The sequence below is a fragment of the Bombus impatiens genome, unplaced genomic scaffold (assembly GCF_000188095.3).
Source record: "Bombus impatiens unplaced genomic scaffold, BIMP_2.2 scf_0418, whole genome shotgun sequence".
NCBI classification, from domain to species: domain Eukaryota; kingdom Metazoa; phylum Arthropoda; class Insecta; order Hymenoptera; family Apidae; genus Bombus; species Bombus impatiens.
In genome coordinates, this window is record NT_176837.1 from 3145967 (window position 1) to 3166468 (window position 20502).

General features: G+C 37.7%; 2 protein-coding genes and 1 long non-coding RNA gene across 12 annotated transcripts in view; 2 read left to right on the plus strand and 1 right to left on the minus strand.

The window, feature by feature from the left end:
- Nucleotides 1–9449, plus strand: part of LOC100740902 (protein groucho-like) — a 177714-nt gene extending 168265 nt beyond the window's left edge. For 4 of the 5 annotated variants that reach the window (XM_033321281.1, XM_003490270.4, XM_012386844.3 and 1 more), the window contains 6 exons: nucleotides 2580–2702; nucleotides 2781–3063; nucleotides 3543–3798; nucleotides 4459–4734; nucleotides 5600–6203; nucleotides 6730–9449. In XM_033321281.1, the coding sequence (XP_033177172.1) occupies nucleotides 2580–2702; nucleotides 2781–3063; nucleotides 3543–3798; nucleotides 4459–4734; nucleotides 5600–6203; nucleotides 6730–6837 (1650 nt within the window). In that variant the 3' untranslated portion in view covers nucleotides 6838–9449. The remainder of the gene's footprint in view (nucleotides 1–2579; nucleotides 2703–2780; nucleotides 3064–3542; nucleotides 3799–4458; nucleotides 4735–5599; nucleotides 6204–6729) is intronic. The other variant, XM_012386843.3, reaches the window with a different exon arrangement.
- Nucleotides 9450–9906: 457 nt separating this feature from the next.
- On the plus strand, nucleotides 9907–12165 carry LOC100748220 (methyl-CpG-binding domain protein 2). 3 transcript variants are annotated; one of them, XM_024368327.2, is made up of 5 exons: nucleotides 9907–10172; nucleotides 10351–10492; nucleotides 10822–10875; nucleotides 11363–11575; nucleotides 11842–12165. In XM_024368327.2, exons 1-5 carry the CDS (start codon nucleotides 10042–10044, stop codon nucleotides 11938–11940), a joined length of 639 nt encoding a protein of 212 aa, XP_024224095.1. In that variant the 5' UTR covers nucleotides 9907–10041; the 3' UTR covers nucleotides 11941–12165. The 3 variants fall into 3 exon arrangements, with proteins under 3 accessions (XP_024224095.1, XP_003490379.1, XP_012242155.1); XM_003490331.4 differs by having other exon boundaries at nucleotides 9909–10172; nucleotides 11363–11608; XM_012386732.3 differs by lacking the exon at nucleotides 10822–10875 and having other exon boundaries at nucleotides 9911–10172; nucleotides 11363–11608; nucleotides 11842–12048.
- A 3585-nt stretch (nucleotides 12166–15750) lies between these two features.
- Nucleotides 15751–20502, minus strand: part of LOC112213004 — an 18734-nt gene continuing 13982 nt past the window's right edge. For 3 of the 4 annotated variants that reach the window (XR_004461892.1, XR_004461891.1, XR_002946865.2), the window contains 2 exons: nucleotides 16400–17225; nucleotides 15751–16291 (listed from right to left, as the gene is read on the minus strand). This is a non-coding gene — a long non-coding RNA (uncharacterized LOC112213004). Of the gene's footprint in view, nucleotides 16292–16399; nucleotides 17226–20359; nucleotides 20492–20502 lie in introns of those variants that run through there. The other variant, XR_002946866.2, reaches the window with a different exon arrangement.

The window sequence follows — 20502 nt, forward strand, 5'->3', positions numbered from 1 at the left end:
AAATTTAATTATTTCTCCCAATTCCACATATTAAACGTATAACTTTATAATGTCAAAGATCCACAAAGTAAATTTCATCCTACTCGACAATAATAACTTACCAATACAATTATCAGCCCGTGTAAATTTAATTATCCCCTTCCGTTGAATTTAATCATTCTCTGCATTCCCCTCGTAAAGTCAACCACACGCGAATCCCTCGAAAAAGAAGCAGCCATCTAGTGGCTTCCTAAATCACTGCAGAGTCGCCCTATTTCATTTCCTTTTAGGCAACGCACGAGTCCTATGGACGCGGACGATGCCCGGAAAGGATGATACCGGGGCGTCGGGGTAATGGACCGAGCCAGAGGTGGCAGTGGATGAGAGACGAAGGGTAATTGAGAAGAGGAGATTTACTTCGGGGTCGAGAGAGGCCGCGAGAGAGGGTAGTTTACGGTGTTGCTCCGGATGGGGACAGAAAAGTTATCAGGGGAAAAAGGCTCACGGTCGCTTACGTGGATGAAGAGGGACGGTAAAGAGAGACGTCGTCGTATCGACGACAAAACTGTCGCTCGTAAAACTTCCTGTCGATAATATCTTCGACGCCTTTCGGGACCTTCGTATCTCTCGATGGTATTGGCGTCTCCGTTTCCCAGAGACATTTTCGGCGCGCATTCACGCGCAACCCTCTAGACTGTTATCGTCTCTATTCTATAGGGGAGAAATGTCGAACAGAGGGAGAAGATAGGTCTGAGAATTAATAGGCACGCAATAGTGGAGCAGAGAGAAGCGCGAATTTATCTAAATCGCATTCTTTGTTCGATTTCTTATCGGTGAAGTTGGGTAGTTGAAAAATGTCACCACGAGGATTGTTTTCGTGGACACTTTAAGAAAGAAGAGAAATTTTTCTAATTTTTTTTTAAGCTTCGACGAAACTGCCTTAATCGTTTAATTATTGTAATTGTTTTTGATCGTTGCTTCGGTAGAAATAATTTCGTTCGTTTGAGGAAAAAATGTAAATAATTATTTTAATGGAGAATACCGTTCAGTTGACATTATTACTCGAAATGATGGTATTTGATAAGTGTATAATTTATCTAGAATTAGAATTGATCGTTAAAGACGATTTGGAACAATGATTGTGAGTGCATGTTACCTGTTAAATAATCCAATTTTCTCACGTCATCGAGTATTATTATATTTATATCGAAACATTGTTTTCTTACTGCACATTGTTTTTCATTTATTGTCAATTTTACTATACTTAACTCAAACTTGTATTCATTAAAATCGCCTAACATTTCAAAAACGTTGAATTAATCGTATTATATTTACTACTCAATTAATCAATTAACTGAAGTTAATGTTCGTAACACGTTACAGAAGTATATCAGAAAAATCCATTCTTGTCAGTATCAAAATATCTTGCAAGCATCGATAAATCCAAAATTTTATTAACCAGAAATTCTAAGTAGAACAAAGAAAGGAATATGGGAGCATTTCGCGAACCGTCTACGAGATAAATAAATACTTTTCGTCTACATTTTCACGGCTAACGCCGTTTCAGCCGTGTCGATGATTTTTCTGTATTATTTTCTCTGTTGCTTCTTCACGACGACGAAGCAAGAAATTGATGGAGGCAGAGGCGCGTAATTCGATTGCCCCTCGGTGCATCGACGGGCAAATATTTTATTTAATCGTGAGACAGAGGAAACAGTTTAAGCTTTTCGTAATCTCTCTGCCGAAACGAAGAATGCCCGTCTGTCAAAATCTTCAACGAAATTGATGAGATTTGGAGGCGAATTGTATATAATCCTGGAATGACTTCTCGTGATAGATCTTGACGCTCGTTTTACGGCTTCCTTCACTCTGGTTGCTCTTCTCCGGGAAAGAACGTCTTCCGGCAGATGCGCGTTTCGATGGATATCTAACATGACAGCGTATCTTTTATACCGCAATATTTGCGGTCTCTGATAAACGATTGATGATATCACAGAGACGATTTGATGGATTCGATAAAAGTGTACGGGAAAATATTTGCCCCTGCTGTGTTTGAGTTACAGAAATTGGTTTCAGATATTGGAGTGGCAATACAAGTTGTATTTATGATAAATCTGACGTGTGGATTAACAAAATAGTAATCTTAGAGCGATCTAAAAATTGACTGTTGGCGATGACTGTTCTTCATTTGTTAGCAAAGAAGTTCTCAATTTTATATTTAATAAATATCGCACACAAGATGTACTTGCGATATGATTAGTACAAGCCTAAACAAATTTTGAAGTACTATACTAATTGATACATTAATTATAAAGAATTAACAAGTTGCCGTTATTTCTCGTTGAGATTATTCGAAAATCACGCGGGTCATCGAGGTCTTGACAATGGTAATCAAAGTGTCTTGAAGATTATGGCAGTATCAAAGTCGTGAGATTAGCGATCAAAGTCATTTCAAGTTCTCAGGTGTAAACGTTATCTTCGATGACTATCAACACAAAACGTACAAAGATCAATATACCCACTTGCTAATAATAGAATAAAATTTCGTTCTATGCGTTTGTCTGGTCCTCTTAATGTATTCTTTGCTTACATTGTTCCAGAGAAGTTCGATATCGCCAGCGGAACGCGAAAAATACAGTAGGCCGCGATCACCCGATCCCCAGCATCACGATCACCTGCCATTGAAGAAGATGAAAAAGGAGCAAGATAAAGACATAGGCCATGTAGGTATCTAGGATGGTTCTCCATGCTCTCTGACCAATAGTATACCTTATTAAAGCCGTACACGTTTTCCCCGATAGCAAAGCGATGGTGAAAAGAGCGACCAGGACTTGGTAGTAGACGATGCCAGCGAAGGGCCAACGAGTCCGACGGCGAATGGCACAGCGTCTCCTAGGGAGAATGGCCTTGACAAACTCGGTCCATCTTCGGTGCCTTTGAGCAGCCAGGTTAAGAAAGAAGTGCCACCACCGTCGCCGAGGAGTGGTACCAGCAGCAACGCGAGCACACCTTCGGCTAAGAAGATGGAGGAACGAGAAAAACCCACCACACCGATCTCGAAACCTGTCACACCCACGTCTGCGGGTTTGTCATCTACTTTTTTGTTTCATTATATTATTTTTCTGATAATTTCCAAGCGTGTATATAATTTAAAATGATTATGAGTATGATAATATGTAATGAGAAGATCAATGTAAAAATCTCATTCAGTACGGTGTTGCAGTAATAATACTATGTTTAGGAATTTTTCTTCGTTATTGTTGTTACGATTGTCTAAAGTATTTTCGCTTTTTCTTAGAGATATGTTTCAATAAAATCGTAAAAATGTAACAATAAAATCGTTTATAAGAATAAAGTGTTAATCTCTTTATCGCTGGTGTTCGAACGTTTCGTTACTATTAATTGCGTTACTTTCAAAAATTCGCAAATAATTCTGTGAGTTTCATATAAACGCGATAATTTTCGTTCTCGTTTGCATTAATTCGCTAGTATTCGGAATTTTCGTATCAATCAAGTTGATGGAAAATACTTGGCAAGTCTGACGATAAATGTATGGTCGACAGGTGGTAGCAGCTCCGGCTCCGGTGGTCTGAAACCATCGAGTTCCAGCAAACCACTGGTCTCGGCTTCGGCGGTCGGCCCTTATCCGCCACACTATCCGCCGCCACATCATCCACCCGCAGGACCTCATGTGGACGTGCTGGGTTATCCTTCGGCCCTGAATGGATATCCCGCAAGACCGCCTCTTCAGCAACTCTACGATCCTCACGGAAGCATGAGGGCACCTCTTGGACCTCTCGGTGTACCCGGTGGCAAACCGTAAGTGCTTTTCTCCGGACTTGATGAATTTCTTCCTTCAGGACTCTAACACGTTCATTTCCACCGATAAATTTCAAAGAGAAAGTATTTACACTATCCTCTATAAGTTATGATACGCTTGCTCAATACGCTTAAGGTACGTACAAATTGACCTTGTAATTGCAAAATGAAGTTATTTACCGTCCTATATTATTTATACATATTTTATTGTAGCTTGTCTTTAAAATTACCGATCCGTGACTTATGGACGAAAGTGTATATTTAAACTAATAATAAGAGTAAAAGACAGTTGTCAAAGATTTGAAAATGGATACGAATGAATAATCTTGACTTAATAGACAGTATTCAATCTTACCTAATCGTACAGTATTTCCTTCGTATCAACTGTGCGACTAGCGGTTATTAGATAATCACCGTACTATATTTTCTGCACACCAATTACCTACGACCTACACAATTAGCAATTATTAAATAATCCACATCTTCTATCGATCTAACCGGCTACACGATTCATCCATCAGCGCCATTAATCATAGCTTCAATCACATATAACTAGAGGAACAAACAGAGTCATTGAAAATCACGGAGCTCGTCCATCAAGAAAATCCCAAGTACCGCAATTACGAGGAATAACGAGCGTAAAATTCCTTTGTCTTACAGTGCGTACAGTTTCCACGTATCGAGTGAAGGCCAGATGCAGCCGGTTCCATTCCCTCACGATGCTCTAATTGGACAAGGAATACCGCGTCATGCGCGCCAGATAAATACCCTGACACACGGCGAGGTGGTGTGCGCGGTAACGATCTCGAATCCGACTAAATACGTTTACACCGGTGGCAAAGGATGCGTCAAGGTCTGGGACATCAATCAGGGCGGCAGCGGTAGCGCGAAACACGTTTCGCAGCTTGATTGCCTGCAACGAGACAACTACATCAGGTTGGTTAAACGTTACGTTCGCACAACGTCGTATTAACTTTCCACGCTGTCTGGCAAACGCGAGATTCGCCGCTGAATAAATTCTGATTAGCGTCTGCCCTTCCGCCTCTACGAACGTCATTGCGGTCTCGTTTACCGAATCACGATATGTGTAATTTCGACCTTTCGAGAAACACGCTAGTTCAGTCACTTAGCTAGTTTGAAACGACGAGACAGCATCTTATCTTGACTTTGAGCGTTAATTGCTTTGCAATTCGACGTATCGAGGATTGCACTTAACAAATTTGCAACTGTGTTCTGTGCTAGCGATAGACATCGTTAATTAATTACATTAATTTCGATTGACGTAACGTGTGATTATTTTCATTCTTAAGCTTACTGCTTGCTACTGTATTTATTTAACGTGTTAGAAGCTGGAATTAGAAACAGAGATATAATAGAAATGTATATGAGCATGATAACTTATTCATGAAAAATTGAATTGGTAATCGTTGGTCGTATAAATAGATGAATGTTAATATTTGTTTTGCAATCTTTACCTTCAGATAATTTCCATGATGTATATTTCAAATGTACTTAAAATATAAACACTACGTATCGCGCTGCTTTTCACTGATATTCCATTTAAACTGTATGTATGTAGTAGCATTGTTTATTTTCTACATGCAGAAACATGAACAGCTTGAACAGAAATTCGTCGGATTTCGATGACCTACATGGCGTTTAATATATTAAACAAATCAAATAATAAATATCAAATAATGATTAATAAACACTTTGAATAATAAATATCCAAAGTAAAAAGCAAACAGCTTTTAATTATTCTATTCCGTAAACTGATACCGCTTTCTCTTTTGACAAACAGATCGGTGAAACTACTACCAGATGGAAGGACACTCATCGTAGGTGGCGAAGCAAGCAACCTGAGCATCTGGGATCTGGCGAGTCCAACGCCAAGGATCAAAGCTGAATTGACGTCGAATGCGCCAGCGTGTTATGCTTTGGCAATTTCGCCGGACTCGAAAGTCTGCTTCAGCTGTTGCAGCGATGGTAACATCGCTGTCTGGGATATACAGAACCAGTCTTTGCTCAGACAATTCCAAGGTCACACGGATGGTGCATCCTGCATCGACATCTCCGCGGATGGTTCGAAACTGTGGACCGGAGGATTAGACAATACCGTGCGCTCGTGGGATCTTCGGGAAGGCAGGCAACTTCAACAGCACGATTTTACTTCGCAAATATTCTCACTTGGTTACTGCCCCACTGGCGAATGGTTGGCAGTAGGAATGGAGAATTCAAATGTTGAAGTCTTGCACGCCACGAAACCGGACAAATATCAGCTACATTTACACGAGTCTTGTGTACTTTCTTTACGTTTCGCTACCTGCGGCAAGTGGTTCGTCTCAACTGGCAAGGATAATTTACTGAACGCGTGGCGTACACCATACGGTGCCTCAATATTCCAGGTAAAACTTGATAATCCATCTCTATTCCACTGGATGTGATACAGGGCACGTTATGATGGGGTATTTGACTAAATTTAATTAAATTTCAATCATATATTCTGATTTTTCGAACAATAAATTTAGCACAATAAAATAAACGAAAAGTTAGACCAACAACGTTTGCAGATTTGTTGCAGATATTGATTGCTATATCAACAAACCGGAAAATGAGGAAGAATATAATACATTATGATGTATTAGAAACTTCTTCATATATCCAGAGTCTCAAGTCCTTACGTATCAGTATATCTGTGAATTTTTTAACGTAACATTTTACGACCTCGTTATATCGTAGCCTGTACTATATATAAATTATGACAAATTTAAAAAGCAAACTGATACACTTTCCCCTTTGTTGACTTAAGTCATCTCCGATCAATTGCAGTATAATTCGCATACTGTTATTGTATGCATATAGTCGAAATCTAATAATAATAAAAAAATAATTTCCAATTTCTCCTAATAATAAAATAATTTGATGTTACAGTCGAAGGAGTCCTCGTCGGTGCTCAGTTGCGATATTTCTACGGACGACAAGTATATCGTGACTGGATCGGGTGATAAGAAAGCAACAGTATATGAAGTGATATACTGAACAGCCAACTGGACGATACATTTAAAAATACTGAATATTGTCAAATGTGTTTTTATAACATCGATGCGTAGAAGAAACAGAAAGACAAGAAAGAACAAGAAAAAGTGGAAGAAGCCTGTTTCAAGAATTGCACGAAATATAAGAGTATGCACTCTGCAAAGTGTATTATGAGAAAAAAAAAACAGTTCTTTTGTGAATCGACGAATGATACGTTAGCGTGTGTTATATTTGTTAAATTTGAATCACGCGCAGCGGCTTCCGTGTTACATGAGAGAGAGAGAAAGAGAAAGACCAGAGGAAGCTGCGAGCCGAACTGAAGTTACATTATATAGATATAAATATATATAAAGGTGGCAGAACGTTTTAGGTTTAAGATTGTATAGTACATATGTTATAAATACGCTAAGAAAATATGATGAATGGGACTTTTATGCGTGATAATGTTCGCTCGGATGATTGTGGTCCGCGTGTTCGACTTCGAGGCGAGAAGTCCCTTGTGTAATATGTTACTAATGTAATATAGAATTTTACGATAAAAAGTTCGTGCGATTGTGAGAGATGCAAAGTGAAATGTTTTATTGGCATTTTCACCGCGCGTGATGTCCTCGTGCTTTAGTATGGTCTACGAAAGAACGAACTGAGATGCCTGAGAAAGAAAGAAAGAACTGTACGTACGGAGCAAACCACGATCTAAGGTATAGACCGGTCAAAGTAGGAATGTGTGTGTCGTGTTACAGAATTTTACATAAATATACTGAACACACAACAATGTAGAAGCAAGAACGTTTTAATCCGAGGATAGAGAACGTAGAGATCGAATCGATGTAATTTCGATCGTGCTAAAATGTGTAAAGGAATCTGGGTTTCTTACGCGATCCTGGACATTTCCATTACGAGGAAGAGTGTGTAAAAGGAAAAAAAGAACGTATCCCCGAAATTTGTACTCATATAGAAAGTTCAGTTACGAATATTTTCGTTCTTTCGTTGCTGTTCTATATGTCGGTATTACAGCTACCATTCGTAACTATATGTTCTGCGGTAACTGTGAGAAATTGTGAAAGGCACGAAAGCAGGCTGACAGAAAAACAACAGTACGTTTGATCTCTTCACTCATTTTCTGTGAAAAATACGCGTAGAACAAACAGAAAAGTTTCAAGAGTTTCCCATCGCACTGTAATTGATATCAGTACCAAAAAAAAAAAAAAAAAAAATTGCTGTATCCTTCACGGGGCACAAATTTATAATACATCGTATCTCGTTCGCATTGGATCTCAAACCAATTTTTAGAGGAAAATTATTTATCGAATCAATTTATTTACGTTTTACTATAAAGAATTTTAGTGCTATTACATGTTAAAATAAAATGTGATCATTGTTCTAATAATGAACTGTATATTCTACTAATCTACTTGTAATGATCTATTTTACTGAATCTATTCTATTTTGAATCTCTATGATTGGATATACATGGTGAACTATGTACGATGTACTTTACTTATTGTACCGTTTGCGAAGGAATTATAGTTTTACACTTGCATAAAAAAATTTAAACGTACCCAATGAAGATTAAGATTCTTTAGAAGAATGAAACATAAACTTTAAAAAGGTTCTCATGAACGCGTATCATTACTGCCATTACGAGGCATCAACGCTATTATTCGTATTCACGAATAGGATCATGTGGGCTACTTATACTGTTAGATACGTTTCTTCATGAGATGTTCATGCGAGAATATTTTTGTGAGTGTCGCACACGGCTATCACATAGGTTTAATTTGTTAACGGCTCGATCAACGAGAGACACACGTACATTGTGACTGATAGCGATATCAAAAGCAAAAGAAAATAAAATTGCGCCACGTACACGCGGTTAACGATTTCTTCGATGCCTGTGAGAACGGCGTATAAAATTGATAGGGTACTAGGTAATTATTATTCGGATATTCAACGGTAAAAGCAGGGGATGCATAATGGAGATTTATATTTTGTTACAGGAAGACAACACACGTTTTACATTCGCTGTGATCGTCGTAGAATCGACGCTGTATACTGCCGCGAGAATAAAAAAATTTAAAAAATTAATACGAATTATACGTTGCAAAAATGAAAAAAAAAGATATAGAAAAAACATAGAGAAAATAGAAGGAAAAAGATGTGTAAAAAACAGATAGATTTTCGACGAGCACAGCTCCGATGATAGACCAATAGAAACAACGATACCTCAAGAAGACTCAATAGTTAATTATCTCTTTAATGGATTAACTTGTACAGAATCGATATTCTTTTACAGTGACTAATTACGCATACCCGCAAACAGTTGCATACACACATACACACAGATGCACTAGGAAGAACAGAGCGAAATCGTGATTCGATATCCGCAATTTAAAAAGAAAAACTAAACAGTTCTCTGCCCCGCGTTTCATTGGCTTGTGTCTCCGTGCTCGTAATTTGCACTCCGTGTGTACGAAAGCGATGAGAAATATGCGTTTCCAGCCAGAACAAGAAAAAACAAAAGACAAGTGTTAATCCTTTCCAAGCACAGTTCATGTTGTTCCTATAGCTACGCGAAGATTGTTTCTTTCGACAATTAAATCATCTATATCTATATACATATGTGTGAAGTTTTATTATCACTGATCTTTCCGTTATTCCTTTCGTAACATCTGATTTATTTTTAAGGAAACCGATAATAAAAAAGTTAAGAAAATAACGATTTATTACTTATAAATATAAAGAAAATTTATCATTTAAATATTTCGAAATTCTATAATATATAAACTCACCTGTATAAATATACAAAAATAAGAAACGAAATCTCACGTATTCAGTCAGGAATTAAGTGTTTAGGATCGCTAATATTAGCATAAAATACTAGGAAAAAGTGTCCATATGATATACCTGTTCGTTATCCACAAAAAGTTTTATAATAAAAGAAAATAGAATAAATCGTTCAGTTTGTACATGTAGTGCAAATTGATGTGCCGCTCAGAGTAAATATTACGGGGAAGAGGTTCAATAACTGCATGGATGGTACCGCCACCACGTAGGTAATTACTCAAACTGATAACTATACTAACCTACTCGAATTTAGCGGAACGCATCAATATGGCCTCCGGTAGCTGGCTCGTATGCTCGCTCGCTAATTATTTAAGTAATTTCGGGGAACGTGCGAGTGTACGTTGAAATAAACACTTGTGCAAAATGAATATGTCAGTAGAGAAAAAGAAATATCCATCGGCGCTACCAACAAATTGGCCGATTAGGGAAGAAGCCTCGAGAAAAAGCCAAAATCAGTTGTCATCTACTGGAAAAGTTGACGTTTATTATTACAGGTACGTCTTTCATTTTAGAAATGTATATCTTTACGTTACATATATGTCATATAGGAAGTGATAGATACTTGTGTTGTGCGTTCATGATGTATCGATTAAAATCGATGCAGGAACATTTAGTGTCGTCGATTCTAACCTCAGTAATGCATGTTTATGACACCACGAATGTTTCTTCTAGTCGCGGGGTCAGGAATGACGCATCGTTAGTACCACCAATAAGGCAAACTGCATCTATATTCAAACAACCAGTAACCATTTACAAGACGCAGGAAGGAAAAGTGAAGGACGTCAAACATGGAAATCAAGAAAAACCAAAACAGGTTAACATTTGTTACTTCTTTTCCTTATCTGTACATACACATCCGATAATCGTATTATAACATATCTTGCCTATATTTCTAACCTTTATATGTGTACTCGAAGGGCAAACATGTCTCAAGTTTGAAATTGTTTTGCCTCATTCGTTACGTTGTTTATCAAAAGTTCGTCATTTAGTAATAATCGAATCATATTCCCTTCATATGTAAAAGTAATATTCCAAACGATTATTGTAACAAAAGTACAAAGTCATTAGAATGTATGATTTAATTATTGGAATTTGATGTCCCCTGTAAATTCTCATGGTTCAATCATCAAATCATTCGTTTAGGAAGGAGCCGATAAAACTGATGGCAAATACGGCTCCCAAGATAAGCCTAAGCAGGTAACATATTGCTCGATGTACTTATGGAATCATTAATGATTTTGTGATTTTTTTTATATCAATGAATGTACAATGTTTTACACAAAGCGTCTAAAAATGGGCATCCATAATTATCAGTTAGTTTTTAAGCAGTTACATATTGCATGTATCATTAGAAAATCCTTTGTTATGTGAACCTTTCATAGAAATTATATTCATAACAAACATGTGTTTAATGTAATCTATAGATTATTAAGTTCTTCACTGTTATGCATTGTTTGTTTTTTTATCAGTCAAAATATAATGCATTTGATATATTTTGCAGAGACTACGATATTTAATTGTATATTATGATTTTGCTTGCACCATGAAGCAAATATATCCTGCTTTCTTAATTAGATTATTCTTATGCGTGTTAAGTATTATATTATTTTATATACATTAATGTTATGGTCTTATATAAATACTTATTGTTAATTGTACATAAATAATCTTTTTGATCTTACAGTTATTTTGGGAGAAACGTTTGGAAGGTTTAAGAGCATGCGATCCAGATGGCTTCGAATTCGACGCGATGGACTTACCAAAAAGTTTAAAGCCCGTTGGTCCGTATATTACAGAAGAAACGTTGCTTCAAAGTGTTGCAACTGCGTTACACGTTTCTTCTCAACCAGTCACGGGACAAACGGGTTCGAAGACAGCTTTAGAGAAGAATCCCGGGGTATTTCTTAATCCCGATCAACCCCTCGTACAGGTAGAATAGATATTTAGATACCAAATAGGGTGCTATGTATATTAAAATCACTCGTGTTACGTGTAACATACAGTTGAGCACACGATCCAACACCCTATTACGGAATGTAAATAATTATGTACTGGAGGTTTGAAAGGGTATATCGACAAAGACAATAGAGACGGTGTCAACCAAACTTTTAACGTGACTATTGTCAAAGCAAAATCGATAAATTAGTTCCTCTTTTGTTCCAGGCAGTCTCGATAGCTGACGAAGACATCAAGAGACAAGAAGACCGTGTTGCTCTTGCAAGAAGAAAACTACAAGATGCTTTACGAGGAATTGCTATATAAGTTGTACAATTTCTTAGCTATATTTTAATTCGCTCATCCCTAGTCCTAAGTTCGTTATAAATTATGTCATACCAATTTTTATAATAAATGTTTTGTAAAGAAAGAAAAGAAGTAACTCAGTACTATTCGATAAATACTCCGTTATAAGCTAATCGTTCTAAAATATTGTATCGTAAGAAATTCACGCATTTGTACAATACATTTGCAATGTTATTACTCTGTAAACTGCAGCAGACAGTTATTGGTAGATTTAAAGAGTTATTCGCAATTGCAGGGAAAAAACTTTCGAAACCGTGATAAAATCGTGTTGGACGATGGAAGAGGGGTTCGAGCATGTCAGCTGTTCTTTCATAAAATCCAATTTCGCTTTTCGTTACGAGCTGCTGATAATATTAACGGTTTGAGTACCACGGTCATTTGCCATCTGCCCGGATTTTCGGTGTGTATTCAGAAAATTGAGAAGGGTCGGTCACGAGAATTCAGCGATTCCTCGGATTCGACAAACTTAACGGGAAAGAAACTGCATCTGGCTTCACACGAGCCGGAAACGAGGCCGCACGAAATGATCCCTGAAGCGAATGGTTCTGTACGAGAAAAAGTAGAAAAACGCGTGCAACCGAACCATATGCCATTTTAATATATTAGCCATTAGACGTACTTGAATTATTCAAGCACGCGACACATCGTCTTACCTATACCAACGTCTTTTGATTTTATATCTTCACAATGAAATATTCTACAAAGAATCAGAATTCATCATCAACGGAAACAATTTTTTAACGTGTAACGCTTAATCTCCCTTAGAGGAAAATCTGACTGCCAGTTCTAAATTATGGTGTAATCAACCGTGGTGTAATCAAACGTGTATAGTCTAACAAGAGGGAGAATGGGTCAACTATGCATCGATCTTATGCGAAAGTCCCACAGAACGCGAAAGTCAGTGACATCGACGATGCAAGAACGAGCACCTTCATATACGTACACGATATCAAGGACATTCTGCCGTCTAATATATTCCTAAAACATCTTTCTCAGCATCACGACAGTAACGTTGTGCCATGTAGTTTTGTAGGATGTAATATGGCCGTATGGGAATGGGTGCGTGCCTCGAGGCCCGCACAAAAGAATGCTCGGGCAGGTATACCGACGTCGGTTTTCAGGTAAGCCAGGTGGTAACCTCTTTTTTCACTCTATCTGCCTTCTCTGCCATTCTCCGAATCCCGACCTCCGTCCTCTTCTCATCATCGCTCAACAGCTGTTTCCCTGTTCGCGAAGGGTCGTTTTCCCTCATTTCTAAATGGTTAAAAAGAGAAAGAGAGCAAGAGTGGACAAAGAGAGCTACGATAGACATACATGCACATGTCCTACTTTAAATCGTTATAATTCGCCGAACACGTTTGTATATCCCTGCCTAATCGGCCTTACGTGTCTCCTCTTTGGACGCATATACTCGTGTGTGCGTGTCATACCGGTGAAGGAAGTCTGATCGAGGATGTGACCCGAATATTCAGCACACATTGTCAAGGATACGCTTGTTCCATCCGACTTTTCAGTGTTGCTGTCGAAGTGATGCGACGCCGATTGTCGTCCTATAACAAGTAGTAATGTAATATGAAGTATGTTATAAGATTTTTAACCGATGGTATTCTACGAGAAATTAAGAATTCATTTAAGAGTTGTATGAATTAATGAAATCTATATAGATATATTGTCGAGCACTTATAAATACGCTACAAGCATATTAGTAGTTTTTGTATGAATATCTTTAATCGCTTATGCGAGAATATTATCAGTTTGCCGTAGGAACTTTCGCGAACATTCTTAGTCTGTCTAGATTATTCTGGAGTTTACAAGAAAACGATTGCATTCTTGTGTGTCTAAAGTGTGTTAGACATTCCTTACTGGAAAGAAGTTCCTTTGTGTATAAATACAAATTGTCAGAGAATTATAGACATACGTTGTAACCAGAACGAAAATATGTACAAACCACTTTTGAAAATGAACCTTTGCATAAATATTTCCCAATATTTTTAAATGAATACGATTATATTTATTTACGTTGCAATGCAGAGATTACAAAACTTCGCAATTCTAGCTTTTATCAAACACACGACATTGGCGACATTGTTATTAACGGATTAATATTGTTTATATATTGAACAGTAGAGAAAAGCAACGCAAAAATACCAGTATCGTAATAATTGGTTGACAGTTTAAGTTTATCGGTGAAAGTTAATTTTAATCATTCCGTATTTGCGAAACGATAGGTTTACATCTGTAGAAACTTGTTTGCCTCATTTTATCAAGTTCTATTTGAAGAATTAACGTACCACCCGTAAATTTCAATACGTCTTAACACAAATTAAATGTGTATTTCTCGGATAATCGTAAAAAATGGTAATGTTTCACTTTCGTGCGCCATAATCCGCAAACGTACATACAATAAAACAGATAACAAGGCGAGAACAATCGAACGTATTAAACTGTATTCGTTACACGTGGACGTAGCCGGTCCCGGATAAAACTTAATCCCTGCTTAAACGCCGTTGCGGTTGATAGAATATGCGCGTTTGCGGTTGAACGCGTCGAAGAACTTGTAATCTGAGGCAAGAAGATCCGTGTATCGTTATCGCGAGTCTCCCGCTGGAATTCAAACGAAACTATCATCAGGTGTCACGCTTCTAAGCCAATCGAATTCCCCGAAATTAGATTTTGTTGTTTCCACGACGAGACACGTGGCAAACGTCGATTAGAAATTTGAGTCTCTTAAACCTGTTCTGGTTTCTTGGTTTCCGTGTTTGTTTATAAAAAATAGAAATCCATATTTATCTTTTATTTATATTTATCTTATTTATATGAATTTTATGGAACTTTCCAAATTCTATAAAATGCTATTTTTAAGAAAAAAAAAGGATAAATACAGTTTTGTAAAAACCAATTATACTTCAGGTATTTTGATATTATAGTAAGGAAGATAAAGTGAAAGAAACAACATAAGTTCGGGAACCTGTCTTGTATAGTGTTATAAGGAAGAAAATTGAATTTCCGCAAACTAGCGCTCTCCGTAGGGTAAAGTACTTTGCCACGAGGTTATAAAAGACAAGAAAAGTTTTCTTTCTATTTTCATTATATTTCTGTTCTATAGACTTGTATCACACAATCGGTTCGAACATTTGTAACGTTAATAAATTACGTCGAAATCCGGAAACATCTTCGCTCATCGCTATAAAAGGATAAACGAATGAAATAACGAAATCGAAGTAAGTCTACCTATTCGTGAATCATCTACACGAATATAGAAAAAACAAGAATCACTATTTTTAATACGATTGACATAATCTAATCCACAATGGCTAAATTCCAAGCATCATGATGCCAAACAAAAATTATGAAAATTCACAATTCGATTTTCTAGCTTTCTAATGTAATTTTAAAAACCTTTATTGTTCCGTGCACGGTGGCGAGGTTCATCGAGTGATTCTTTCACGAGATTTCGCGTGTAACGTAATTCTCTGAAGCTTTACGGACTAAAATTGGATGGGAAGATTCTATCTGGCACGTATCGCGGATTGTATCTCTGGTTATGTCGAACCGCACTTCTATATAAATAGAAACGCTACTATGTCCTGTTATCGATCGTTTGAGCGACTGAGTTCGACCGTAGAGGGCCGTGTTGACCATGCACACATCGGTCTCTGCTGAAACGGTTCTTGAATGGAAGTACTCGAAAATTTCTGGAGGAGGTCGAATTAAATGCGTACGAAACAAAATTATTAGCGAACGACGGCCAGTTAAATGATAAAGGCCAGATTAACTCGAAATTACAATGGATTCATAATACGGTTTGGAAACATTCAGGAATTACGATGTTTGGAACAAAGAATTCTGTTAATCTTATCATTGCAATATTGCATTGCTTCGATAAATATTTTATAATGTTATTATCGCTTCAGCAATGGTAAAATGCTAGAATATATGTATGTAAAATGTACCTTATAGGCTTATTGTTACAACCGTGAAACGATATATTTCCTTCTTTTCTTCTTAGTTTCCCCATCTCTTTTTTCCTTCCTTCTTTTTTATATACATCGAACGTTTCGTTTTTTACAGTCGGGAGGAAACAATCAATTTCGGCGAGATCCAGCGGATAAACATCATCAGCTTGCAAGAGGCCTTTCAAAGGAGGCGTTGGTCCATCGCTCTCCACGGAAGAACAGCTGGGGGACCTTCGACTCCCAACTGCTATACGTAATCGATGTCGACTGACTTTCTCTCTCGTGGGCCCACCAGACGGGAGCAACGGATAGGAGAGAACTGGCCGCTTTACCAGCTTCGCGTTTCCAGGTATATGCTAAAAATCGTTTCACAATTATTACGTTATTAAGTTTACACGGCATTCACGAAATCATCGACGAAATCTAATAATAGCTACCACGAATCAATTATCATAATGAATTACCATAAAAATGAAAAATTCCTGTATTAGATATTTCTGCTTCATCCTCGCGTTTCATTCGGCACCGGATGAACTTTCGTAACCTTCGGACAAGGGTTCTGTATTTCTTTTTACGTCATCAAGCGACAAAGCGCGCGGAACACGAGCCCCCAGCTGATCCTGATTTTCACCGACACTTGAAGTCATTAAACTTCCGTTCTCGTTCAGGACCCGGTCGATCCAGATGTACACGCACACGATTATTCTATCCCTTGTGCATACACATGTGCACGTGGAATCGTACACACGGGAAGTCTTCAAGCTCGGCCATGGTTTCCGTCTGGCCCATTGTTCGTCGTTTCGTTTCGAGCTCAGAAAAAAGTCGCTCAGATCGAAATCTATTGAACCGTCTGAAAAGCGAGCCTTTTCTTCTTCTTCGCCGCGTGCTCCCTTTTCTACGTCCTTTTTCGTCGTCCTGTTCCCTCCTCGTTCCTCCACTTTTCAATTTGCTCACTCCGTCCTCTACCGCCCTACTATTTCTACAGTTCTCTTTCTGTCTGTCTCTTTCTTCGTATTTTACCCTTAGTCATTGGTCGACCCCTCTCGTTTCATAAAAGCTTTAAATTCGTCTGGGGTGTCGCAGGATTCGCTCATAGGGAAATCGGGGCTAACGCACGGCAATCCACGAAATGTCAAAAGCGTACACGCGATCCTTCGACGAATCGTCTTCCCATCGAACTATGTAGTTTCAAGGTGAGAGAAATTTACGCCGACCATTTTTATCCACAAGGCACGCATCGGTCCATATTGCATACCGAGTATAACTTCGTTTCTTTCGTACCTGCAGACCCTGGAAATCAAGTTTTTTTTTATTATTTAATTTATACTTTACGATTTGTTCAGCTGGACAGTCGGTAAATATTTCTAGCTTGGAAATTAAGTGTATGGTTGTACGTAGATACGTGGCAACTATCAGTTTTGTTTGCTTCCCATTTGGAGTAATTAACGAACTCATTATAGAGTTCGTTTATGACGATTATAGTTTAAGATTGTTGTAAATCGATTGAAAATCTACCTTGCATTGTACAGCAGTGGAAATATTTTAGTTTGGATTGCCGATTATATCTATTGCGGAACTTTTGAATAACGGTACCGAGAAGTATCTCCTATTGATATAATAAAATATTTTATACATTATTGTTAAATCAGGTCATTATCTTTCGAATCCTCTTCTCGATGTCTCTTTTAGATATCCGTATATGTTTTCAACAGTGCAAAAGCGAATTCAGGTATAATTAGGAATTTCCTAGGATGTGCGTAAAAATAACTGGTATTCTGTCGAGCCTTAGCCTATGTATTATATTAGGTTGTTCCGAAAGTTTCTCTCTATTTACAAGCAAATGTTGGATGCAAATATTTTGTGTTTCATATTATCTTATTGGTCTATGTATGATTCATTCGTTCTATTGAAACAAAGAAAAGAAACTTTTGAGACAATATTTATTTTATTGCCTTTATCACTCTATGTTTCTATGTTAAATCTTTAGTTGAATATATCTAATGAATTCGAAAATAATCAACCAATAGTTATAAATTATATTACATTCTTTTAATAAAAAAAACTATAATATGCTTAACGCGTTTAACAAATATGAATTTTAACTTTTCATTGGAACTGCTGCCCCCGTATACCTACACCATTGTCAGATAATTCGAATTCTCTGTGCGAACGCATCCTAGAAGCCGATCGCGAAACGTTTTCCGTTTCTCTGCCGTTCGAAAGTGCCGGCTATAAACACGAAGGGCATCGGTAACCACGTGAATGCATTCTATGATCACCCTTCGCTGTAAATAAATCTTCCATCGAATTCGTAGCAAACTCGCGAGCCCACGTTTCCCGAGCTCACAATGCTGTTCTAATAACTTCAAAATTTCCGCTTGAAAACGTTACGTCCGATCGTATTTCGACGATGCAAAGCAACGATGAATAGATAAATTCCCTTTTTGTGGCCTGTCAGAAGAAGCTTTGGTCCGAGGTTCTCTTAATAGAGAGATTTGAACCTTCAAAGTTAAATTTTCGAAACTTATTACATAGAACCTTCTAGATCGTTACTCTACATTTTTAATGTGCACGAATTATGAAGACCAAATCGTAAAGTTTCTTCCTCTCTTTATTATTTATTTCTCGTGTTTTGAATTTTTAATTGCTACAGTGGAGTTTCTTTTTTTAATCTATTTGTGCAATATATTTTTTAGTTTGAACGTATGATGTTTTTAACTGAACATAAATAATAATTTCTTTCAAAATGCATAATATGCAGGGAATCTCATAGGGTGACCGAAACTTGTTTTGAAAGTGTCTGAATCTCGCCGACTTATGTCTGTCCCTCAATTAATCCTTATTTTTCACGGTTCCCAACCTCGAGCATTCACCGCCCAAATTTTCGAGCTCTCGGCGCACGCGATCCATAGTCGAACGACTAAAGTTCAGTTTACAATGGGCTCCATCACTATATCTACGTTTACTTATTCATAATACATACAGACGTTTATTTACAATCGATAGAAAACATGTATATGTCAAATATGATATCCTTTTATAGCAGTTAGGCTTCAAATATTAGGTATTTGTTAAACCTGTACACTAATAATATACAGAAAAAAATAAAATCATATACAATACTGTACTCATAAATAATACGAACTTCGCTCTATTATGATTCCCTGATATTAAATAAATTTGTAGCTATTACAAAACTGAACTCCTGTTATAATATCAAGAAACGAGAAAAGTTATACGCACTAGTGTCCACTTTCTTATATTTCCCTTAAAATTAAAGAAAGTTTTCAGGCATTGAGAACGTAATTAACTTTCTGTAATTAGGATTTCACCCGATTACGAGGGGAAGAAGCTATAATATTAATAGCAAATTTTTACTTTCCTTTGAAACCTAAAAATAAATAATTCTTATATATAAACCATTTGATACACCGATATAATAAGACATTGATGACAGACAGTGATGTAACAAAGCAGACAAATAAGATTTGAAAAATTCGCAGGTATGGCTGCGCAACTTCTCCAAATTGTACCATATTATAAACGCTTAAGTCGGAGCAGAATCAAAGAATCGCAGCAGGGTAAAATTCATATAACGTGTTCAACTTTTTGCCATGAAGCCGCATCGCGAAAAACAGAGATTAAGGGAAAGGTGGGATCAGGATAGGTGACAAGTGTTACAGACTGCGGTCGGAAGCACATTCCGAGAATGGACCGACGATATATTTAGAAAGGCGGCAGTTTATCCGCGCTATCATCGTTTACCATGCTATTTATGCGTTTTCGCCGTTGTGCAACGGCCTTACGGCCGCTGTTCCATGCTGACCCCGCTTCGTGGACGCCGTTGCGTAGGCGGCCGCCGGATTTCGTGGTTAACCAGATATTGGGATAGATAGTCGATCAATATTGTCAGCACCGACGTGCAGTGGCTTTATACTCATGAATCGCATCGAGGATCAGAGAAGAGGCTGCTTACTATTATCTAATGCTTCGTTCTAGAAGCAATTAATGACCCGGTTTGATTCGTCTGGCGTTACTCCACGTGAATTCGCCGATATTGTTTTCAAAGTCTGCTTCAGAAATTACTTTAATTACAAGATTTCTTCAGGGAAATTGAAGTACGATCGCACGTACTTATATTTATTGTGACAAATTTGAGAAATATTTCTGAATATGTCGTGCATTCTTCACGTTTATACAGCTTCGAATTTCCCATAAATACATGAACATCCTACTAATATCAATCCAAAATCACAATCATATATTACATAAGTAACAATGAAACATCAAGGACGACAAAATATGCTCAAGAGCGGAATGCCAAAGTATTACAAGGATGCACCTTGACATGGCGCCTGTTAGATCTTATTTACCCTCGCAGTCTCGGTTCGCGCAGTAACCAAGCTTTGTATTAAAATTCACACCTCGTGCACCCCGATGACACGCAAAACGGAGGCGTACACAGGCGCGGTGAAGCCTCAAACGGGTGCTAGCCAGTAAGAATACGGCCCTGCCCTTCAGACACGCCGTTCGGCGACAAGATGTGCGTCGGCTCCACCACCGCCGC